The sequence below is a fragment of the Gigantopelta aegis genome, chromosome 3 (assembly GCF_016097555.1).
Source record: "Gigantopelta aegis isolate Gae_Host chromosome 3, Gae_host_genome, whole genome shotgun sequence".
In the NCBI taxonomy this organism is placed as follows: Eukaryota; Metazoa; Mollusca; class Gastropoda; order Neomphalida; family Peltospiridae; genus Gigantopelta; species Gigantopelta aegis.
This window is the reverse complement of record NC_054701.1, coordinates 20,385,535-20,395,134: the sequence shown is the minus strand read 5'-3', so window position 1 is coordinate 20,395,134 and position 9,600 is coordinate 20,385,535. Positions and strand designations below refer to the sequence as shown.

Genomic DNA, 9,600 nt, shown 5'->3' with positions numbered 1-9,600 from the left:
ACACAAACCTAACCAAAAAAAATTAATTCAATAAGAATAAAAATAAATCGATATATTTTGTTGTTGTTAAAATGTTTATTTGAGTGTGTCTTCTACACTTTTAATCAAAGAGACCAAAGCCCATATCTTCATCCTCAGACTCTGACTCTGGTTCTGGTTTCTTCTTTTCTTCCTTTTTGCCTGAAAAAATTAAAACCAAAAATGAATTCAAATCCAACTTGCAGTTGCGTATCAACTGAACACAAAGGAATGAACAGAAATAAATGGACAAATACGGATTTCACCGAGTAATGAAATTATTGATCCAATATGTATGATGGGGTTTTAATGCAGAATTTGTCCAAAAATTAATTCTAGTTAAGATTTAATGTATTATAATAAACACTATTAGGTTGTATGTAAAATCAAGTACTTTTTAAGGCATGTTATTTTTAAGACCGCTTTCAATATTCGATGAATTTTTTATATTTTATCTAGTCTACTACTACGTCTTATACTTTGATTGAAATAGTAATGGCTATCACACTGAGCACACAACACTATTTACAAATTATATTTACCATCCAGAAGTTTCAAGTGTAAATAACTATCTATAAACGGCCAGAGTAGATGTAAACATATCATTATTTCAACATTAAATTTTATAGTTTAAGGAAGTGTAATACGAAAATGTTAGCCATAAATTATTTACTTGCAAAATCAGTTTTAAAGGAGAAACAGCAACTTCATATTAGTAAGGATGGGTATCAGTATAGGTAAGATGCATGGTAATTGCATCTTATTTACCCTTTAAACTACATACACAGAGTGATCGTTTCATTTATGCGTTGTTTGTGCAAGTATAGTCTGTGTAACCCATTTTAGTTCTTGCATCAAATTTATGACACCATTTACAAGATCATGATGGTTACCTGAAAATGAAATGAGTTACCTGAAAACGAAATGGGTTACCTGAATTTGTTTTTGCATAACCAGGACCCATATTCACAAAATATCGCAAGTCTAGTTTTACACGTAAACGTAAATCTACGACTGAAGAGCTATTCACGAAACAATGAAAACGTAAGTTACGTGTAAAGTTGGACGTAAATATGAGTGCCTCAGGTTGCAACTAACGCTGCTCGTAAGTTGTGTACATATAATAAATCAAGCACGATCACCGTTATTTACTATTATTTACGGAAACTAGCAGTATTTCCAATAAATGTAGCAGTTTGCGATGGCGAACGCCCACGGATTGAATATATTTTTGTTGTGATCGAACGAATGTTTTCGACTCGGCCAATTTCTCCTGAGTTATCTTTTCCTTTTTAAGAAATGTCCTCAAGTTCGTACCAAAACGCGAATACCCACCAATACCAAAATGCCATGGTTCACTGTTCGCAATGTTATTGTTAGCAGACGACAAACAGAATTGCGTTTTGCGCATTTGTTATTTACCCGGTAGCCATCGTTTCTAATATTTTTTATTAATTACTCCAGTGAGAGTGTTAAATCGTAGATTTACGTCCAACTAAGTTACGTTTACATTTACGACCATCTTTGAGAATAAGGTGCTTCTTGCACGTAAACGTAAATCTACGGCAGACGTAAGTGCTAGTCGTAGACGTAAATTTACACTTTTTCGTGAATATGGGTCCTGGCCTATGGGAATTGAAAATCTACATAGCCCATTTTATCAGTTACACAGAAATAAATCCAGGTAACCCATTTTCTTTGTGTGTGAACGAAACAATAGTTGATGCAAAATTAAGTTTTGAATGAGCAACACGCGGATCAAACAATTGTTCTCGTAATTTTCAGATACCTGCATAACCCATAAATGGTTTACACAAATTTTCAATCATCACAGGCATGATATACCGGCAATAATGCACATCCCCACAGAAGAAAAATGTTAAGGAGTTGTCCGCTGACGAAGGAAGGAAATATTTTATTTAAAGATGCACTAAGCAACACATTTTATTTACGGTTATATGGCGTCAGACATATGGTTATGGAAATCTGCTGTCACCATTTCACGGGCTACTCTTTTTCGATTAGCGGCATGGGATCTTTCATATGCACCATCCCACAGACAGGGTATCACATAACACGGCCTTTTATGTACTAGTTGTGATGCACTGGCTGGAGATATACCGATAATAATGCACATCCCTACAGAAGAAAGATGTGAAATGGTTGTCAGCTGACGATTACAGTGACTCGATTACAGTGACTCTTAGTGGTTGTTGTTACCTTCAGCGGCTGGTGCAGGTGCCCCACCGCCACCACTTGCCGCCGCCGCCGACACAGCCACAGCACCACCAGATGGCACAGACTGAAGTTTCTTCTGACCTGTACAACAAAAGAAAAAAAATCATTATGAATCCAATATCTTCTGATGATAAACACTGGTTCAATAAAAAGATTGTCCAATAATGTGGCAGTTAATTTGTATAATGCCTTATATTTAAAACAGGTTACAGTAAGATGTTTTAAAAAACAAGAAAAAGCAGGATGTGTTTATTTTGTTGGTTTTGCGGGGTATAAACAGTTTTGCTAAAGCTGAAAATGCCGGATAGTCCCTTTAATAGGTTTAATAGAAGAGGGTTGATTTTATGTGATTACAGAAAAATTAATGGAATCGTGGAATTCAGTAAAACAATTTAGAGCAGTTATTGTAAGTGTAGAATATGGTAAGCTTGACGCTCGTGTAAAGTATCAACTCCACCTAAATAAACATTTTATGAACCAGTTTTGGGTTTTTTCAAATCTTAAAATAGGAACATGAATTATTTTTAAAACAGAATTAAATAACTTTCTAAATAGCTTTATACAGATTTAAATTTTGAATACCTTTGCATAAAACTGGTTATCGTATCAAATGTCAAAACCTTGCCACACAAAACAAATCGAGTGATCAACTGCTCCTTTAACTTAAATTATATGAAGGCATTCAAGATATGGCAGTTTTAATTGATGTTATCTTTTTGTAGTACAGTGGATTCCACTTAACTGCATGTCAGTTTATAGCATAAATCGGTTATTTGCATATTATATGGCTGCACAGAACAGTTTAGCATTAAAACAGTACAAATAATATCGCTTAATTGAATGACCTTCTGAGTGTACATGTTGGTTATTTGCATGGAGAAACTGGAAAAAAATAAAAATCTTCAGTCAAATATAAAAGGTGGTGGAGAAAAAAAAAGGAGTGGGAGAGAGAGAGAGAGACAGAATGGAAAATCACAACGTTTTTTTTGTTGCCAAGTAAGCCGATCAAAATCATATTATCCAACATGTGAAACCGTAGATTGTGCTACGATAGGAATTAACACTTACCAAATCTTTTGAGTTGTTTATTACTGTACACTGTTAATTGTCAGTCATTTAAGTTACTAGAATAACACCTGTCACATTTGTTAATCTCCATCACCGACTCCGTCTAGCCAGAGTGTCGCATCAAAGCTCACTGTGTTCACTGCACAGCCTTGCCGGGCTTGCTTGGTTAAGTACACAACAATCGACTGCTGTCATTTGTCATAGCCAGTGTTTTGTAAATAAATAAACATCATTTTACTGTATTACATCCGAGTTCCTTCATGAGATCTGTTAGTTGTGGTTTTTAAAATGTAATCGAGTAAATTAATGCCTTCGAGTACCACTGTTATATTTAGCTTCAGCATGTGCCGAGATAATGCTTGACGTCATTAATTGAGGCCCTACTTGGGAGAACAGTCAATAGATGTTTTGATAATCAAATGATCGAATAAAATTGTATACAAACAAGCTTATAGTTACACATTAAGACACGAATAGATATATATTTCTTCACTTCTCGGCGCGTTAACCTGTAGGTAACAAGACAGTTCATGCTCTCGAATATGGCAAACAAACGCAAAAGAAACGATTTATCTCTTGCAAACAAATATGAAGTTGTAGAAATGTTAGATAAAAAAATATCGCAAACGGACATCGCGAAGAAACTTGGGTGTTCCCAATCACAAATTTCTCGACCAAGAAAGAGGAAATTCGTAACCAGTATCACAGCAATGCTAATCCAGATAGAAAACGGCAGAGAACAGGAAAAGTAGCGAATGTTGAGGGGGCCCTTTCTAAGTGGTTTGCGAATGCCCGCCTGAAAGATATACCGTTATCTGGGCCGATTTTAACTGAAAAGGCAAAAGAACTTGCAAAAATATTGAAAGTGGATGCCTTCAACCCAACGAGGATGGCTGTCACGATGGTGTGGTAAAAACTGCACTTTACACACTAATTTGACCGAAGCTAGTCTAGTAATGGGCCAGCTTTATAAATAGGTCAAATCTGCAGTGAAACAAACAAGGTTGCTACGCGTGTACGAAACTTTGTAGCCCCAAAATAACAACAACACTCAGGTATATAACATTTATTTCATTAATTCACATAAAAATGAACTATGAACAATCATATTATAATAGCATATATTGTTTTCTCATTGGGAATGCAAGATGTTTACGTTTCCTCCGTTATAGACTGGTGATAGGCTTTTATATGGTTACAGCAGACTATATGAACTTTACATCCGGCCAAATGGTTTATTGCATACGCCATTTAATGGCATATTTTTTTCATTCACCGGGCCTATGCAAATAAGCGGAATCCACTGTACTTTTTTTTAAATTATTCACATGTTAAACGGGAGCTAAAAGTTACTCTAACTAGAATTTGTCCCTTTAAAGTTTAAGTGGCGAAGCGTGATTGTTTTTTTCCCTTCAAGTACTGTATATTAACACATTTACTTTTGATTATGTGGATGCTTGTTAGCATGCCTAAAATTCATTTTACATGGGTGATAGTGGGTGTGGTACAAAATCTACTCAAATATTAACCTTCTGCAATCAGGTCCTCCAGATTTTTTCCATTCAGTTCAGCAATTATTTTCTTGATTTTGTCCGCCTCTGCTTCAATTCCTACACTTCCAAGTATCTTCTCAATCATGGCAGCAGTTGGGACTTTGCCTCCCATAGCAGCAAGCAGGTAAGCGGCCACGTAACGCATTCTGTAAGATCACAAATATGGACATGAAGTATGATGTACATTTTAACTGTATACTGCATTTCAGTGTTCTCAGAAAAAACACACAATTATGGGCACTAAAATGCAGCATTTGAAATTTAAAAAAATAAGTGTGCTGATTACGTGTCAGTTATATTACAGCATTGTAATGGCAATAAAAACCAGGGCTAGCTCTGGGTCAGCAGAACATTTTGCCAAATTATCCATTAAACTTACATAAACCCAGCTATTTTTATAACAAATATTAATTAATACACGAAATTATTTCGCCAAATTAAAATAAAATTTGCCAATTGTTTTTAAAATTCGCAATTAGCGAATTTTGTGAGTACCAAAGCTAACCATGAAAAGAATGTATTCTGAAAACACAAAATATTTCTTAATTGGATGTTTGTGGAATACTGTTGGTCAATGAAAAACGGCTAGTTCACTTGTTAAATACCGTACATCGCTGTGTATTAGCCAACTGGATAATCAGACACTAGGTTTCGCCTCAATATCTCGTACACAATGGTTGCTATGATGTATAAGCCAACTCAACTTTTATGTAGATAAAACGGGGAAAAAATATAGATATATCCTATCGAGATAATGTCGATCTCTGGCAACAGTGAATCCAATCTAATTAAAATTAGCTCCACTATTACATGTGGATCTAACAGCAGCCAGTTGGAGCTCATGTCCACCAATCAAAATCTTACTTGCAGAATCATGCCAGTGATTTGAAAATAATTTGAAAACATTCCGAATTATCCTGAGGGTATAAGCAGAATTTTTCACTATAGTACTGTCAGAAATAGAAAAAAAATATTTTTGTCGATTATTTCTTACATATTAACCTTCCGTTTACTGCAGGCGAGATATCTCGCCCGACGTCACATCAGTCGACATACTGTACACTGTATACATGCATTCCCCAATTCATATTTCCCGCCGTTTTGCACACGACACTCACCAGAAACGGAAATATAATAAAACAAAAAAGATTTTTTTTCAAAATGGTGGCTTTTGTTTTGATTTTTTCAATTGAAAATACCTTGAAATTTTGAGTTCAAAAAGTGGTTTTCGGCAAGTAATTTTCAGGAATCGATAGCCGATTGTGACAGCTAATTTGATAATAAATTTGATTGTTTTACCAACAACGAATATTACCAAATATTGCAATATGAATTGTAGTTCGGGTTTAAAAAAAAAATTCTGGTCAGGAAACCAGTTATCAGGAATAATGGACATAAATACTGGACAGCTGGCCACAAATGCCCGTAAGTAAACGCAACTTTTTAGATTTTTTGCCTAATTTTAATCACCATTAGCCGATCTAAAAATAATAAAAATTAAAAAAAAAAAGACACGAAAATAATACTTACCGATTCATATATGAACTTTATTTCATGTATTTATAAAATATTTAAGTGAATATATGTTAATAAAAATTATAAACTTGTACCCACTCAACGTGGTTTTTGTTAAAAATTAATCCAGTAGTCTAAAGGTTAAACTGACAAGTAATTATTTTGTAAATATCTATTTAATGATAGTCTACCTCATTTAGCATATACTTGTTTGGGCATTCATTGATGTTCAAGGTGGTGTTTACTCTTGAAATTAAAAGAAAAATGTCAGTAAACAGGTGATTTGTGCACTTTATGGGAACAGAAAATCGAACCAAAATGATAACGGTCACGTGGTATACCAACATCTGTGACATTGAAATGGAAATATCCCGTCTAAAAATAGATTAGACCTTGTCTGCTCAACGGTTTTTACTCAAACGTGCGTCCGTTTTTCAGAAATAAGAAAAATGCATTTTGTGGTATTACAAACACCAGGATTACCAAAAAACACTTCAGGTGAATGGAAATGTATATTCTAAATAATAAACTGTAAGTAAAGTGCAATTTTATTTGTGAAAAAATTGGTTTAATAGCGAAAAACAACGCCGTAATGGTTAACAACTAGCCGTAACTAGGGTGTGTCCCTTTAAAGAAGATACCTTTAACAATATGCCCATAAATGATTATAGGAAATAATTTTATCAGCTGGTAGAAAATACATTTTTAATGAAGAATCTTTATCACAGCTTGCATTATTTAGCACCTTTAAATTGTTGCAGATTGTGTCAATTTCTAATGTACTTATATTGAATTTATATTCAATAAATATGCTTGTCATAATTAATAATTTATGCTGCAATTCAAAATAATCAGTTAACTTGCAGTTTTAAATTAAAAGTTTGTTTAAGGGTAAATGAAATTGACACATATCGATCAAAATGTGTTATAGTCTGTTCCAATAAAGGTCACAAATCACCTGTTTACGGGACATCTTTAGTTTAATTTCAAGAATAAACACTACCTTGTACATCAATGAGAGCCCAAACAAGTAAATGGTAAAGTATCACTGAATGGGTATTTACAAAATATTTACTTGTCAGTTGAATATGAAAGAAATAATCTGGACTGGACAACCACCAAGGTAAATTTTGTTTGTCCGAGCAGATTTTCACTTGTCTGGACAAAGGTAAGTCAACGTACTGAAGTCTGCGGTGTATACAATTCACCGCAAACAACACGTGTAACTAGTAATATCCAGGTTTAGGGGTTCTTGTGTGATGATATAATAGTGGTATTGGGTAAGTATTGGGTAAAAATCGCCGCACCACAACAACGCAGAGTTCGAAATGGTTTTAGGACGAAACGACCTGGATTCATATATTTGACAAAAGGTACTTTTTATTTCTTTCATCTTTTAAAATTCTAAACTGAATATTTTGTCCAGAATTATTAAAAATATTTGCACTTCCCAAAGGCAGGATAGCACAAACCATGGCCTTTGTTGAACCAGTTATGAATCACTGGTCGGTGCAAGTGGTTTACACCTACCCATTGAGCCTTGCGGAACACTCACTCAGGGTTTGGAGTCGGTATCTGGATTAAAAATACCATGCCTCGACTGGGATCCGAACCCAGTACCTACCAGCCTGTAGACTGATGGCCTACCACGACGCCGGTGTATTGAATTAGTCCCCCCTTAACCTAAACGTCCCGAAACGAAATGTCATGTCGGATTGATAAATTGCTGATCCATTTATCTTTGAAGATAGTTTCCGCTGTTTGAATAATTTGTTTTTGTTCTACAGTCGATGACCTAAACATTGGAGATGATCGTTATTATAACTATTTATGTACATGTGTTCTGTTGGTTTTTTGCGTACATACGTGCGTATGTATTTAATGTAATAAATGTGGGAATTTGGCAAATGATGTCTTTTGCGTTATTTCTATAGTGCAATACTTCTAGAAACCCATCCGACACACTACGATATGCACGTACGACATGCAGAGTTGTCATTCTTAATGGTGACCATAGTTGGGCGGTATCTATCAGTATAATGCATTATTATTACTATAGTCAGTGTTCTCGCTGGGTGGCCGGTTGGCACCACACCCTTTCAAAAAAAAAAAAAAAAAAAAAAAAAAAAAAAAACCCACCAAAAAACGAAATAAAATAAAAAAGGGGGGGGAATATCCGCCCGGTCCCCCCCCCCCCCTAACCCCAACCCTTAACCCCTAACCCCAACAAAAAATAATAATGGAGGGGACCGGGCGGATATTATACCGCTGTCTCGACGTGGGCAGAGTTGTCTCCGTCTGGATAGGCCTACTTCATAAATATAAAAAAAACCCACCATAAAAGTGTGTTACTTTGTTAAAACATGGCTATTAAACTTAATAAAAGTCGACAAGCCAAATTTACATATGACGTTTTTTTGTTAATGTAAGTAGTTACAACACGCGTAAATTCGGCCCGCCATGTTTGTATTTTTAACTACTCCACGTGGTGGAAAGCAATTGTTAGTTTAATGTATGAATTCAATTTTTAAAACCTAATTTACTTAGTAACTGCCTTTTGTGGCTATGTTAAATCTATATTTTTTATTTATTTCAAGTGGTGTTGGTCTTACTTTAAGTCGTAAGTAGACACGAAACGTAGTGCACGCCTTGTTCTTGTGAAATTCTTTGGTCAAAGAGATCAAATGGAGGCTCGATATTTTCAACCTCGTTTTCACTTCGGCATTTTTCGTAGATAGTCTTGATTTTCTTTAAGTCGAACATCGTGACTTTTAAAGAGCGTTTCCCCTCTAAATAATTTATGCAACATTTCTTAAAATATTGACACTTCCTTGCTTGAAATAGTATTCTATTCTAACTGTTTCGTCAATTCGCTCCACAAGGTTATATGGCGTCGGACATATGGTTAAGGACAGATATTGAGAGGAAACCCGCTGTCGCCACTTCATGAGCTACTCTTTTCGATTACCAGCAAGGGATCTTTTATATGCACCATCCCACAGACAGGATAGCACATACCACGGCCTGATATACCAATCGTGGTGCACTGGCTGGAATGAGAAATATCGCTCCACAAGTTACCAACTCGTCTCAGTATTTGGTCATCTCGCCAAGTCCCACTTTATTGTCCATAATTGTGACATTGGCATTTGGCATTCGGTATGCCATTTTCATTTATTTATTAATAATATTACAGTGTAATTTCCCC

General features: G+C 35.2%; 1 protein-coding gene across 1 annotated transcript; it reads right to left on the bottom strand.

The window, feature by feature from the left end:
• Positions 1–55: 55 nt before the first annotated feature.
• On the bottom strand, positions 56–9,123 carry LOC121367669 (60S acidic ribosomal protein P2-like). Its single transcript, XM_041491979.1, has 4 exons — positions 9,005–9,123; positions 4,854–5,023; positions 2,239–2,337; positions 56–180 (listed from the first exon to the last, which is right to left on the bottom strand). Exons 2-4 carry the CDS (start codon positions 5,020–5,022, stop codon positions 101–103), a joined length of 348 nt encoding a protein of 115 aa, XP_041347913.1. The 5' UTR covers position 5,023; positions 9,005–9,123; the 3' UTR covers positions 56–100.
• Between the last annotated feature and the right edge of the window lie 477 nt (positions 9,124–9,600).

What these genes read in the sequence shown, in the direction of transcription:
- LOC121367669 (XM_041491979.1), bottom strand. Translation starts at nt 5,022, where the DNA reads ATGCGTTACGTGGCCGCTTACCTGCTTGCTGCTATGGGAGGCAAAGTC. An exon ending in GGAGGACCTGATTGCAGAAG is followed by an intron (nt 2,338 to 4,853) that starts GTTAATATTTGA and finishes TTTGTTGTACAG; the next exon opens with GTCAGAAGAAACTTCAGTCT. An exon ending in ACCTGCACCAGCCGCTGAAG is followed by an intron (nt 181 to 2,238) that starts GTAACAACAACC and finishes TAATTTTTTCAG; the next exon opens with GCAAAAAGGAAGAAAAGAAG.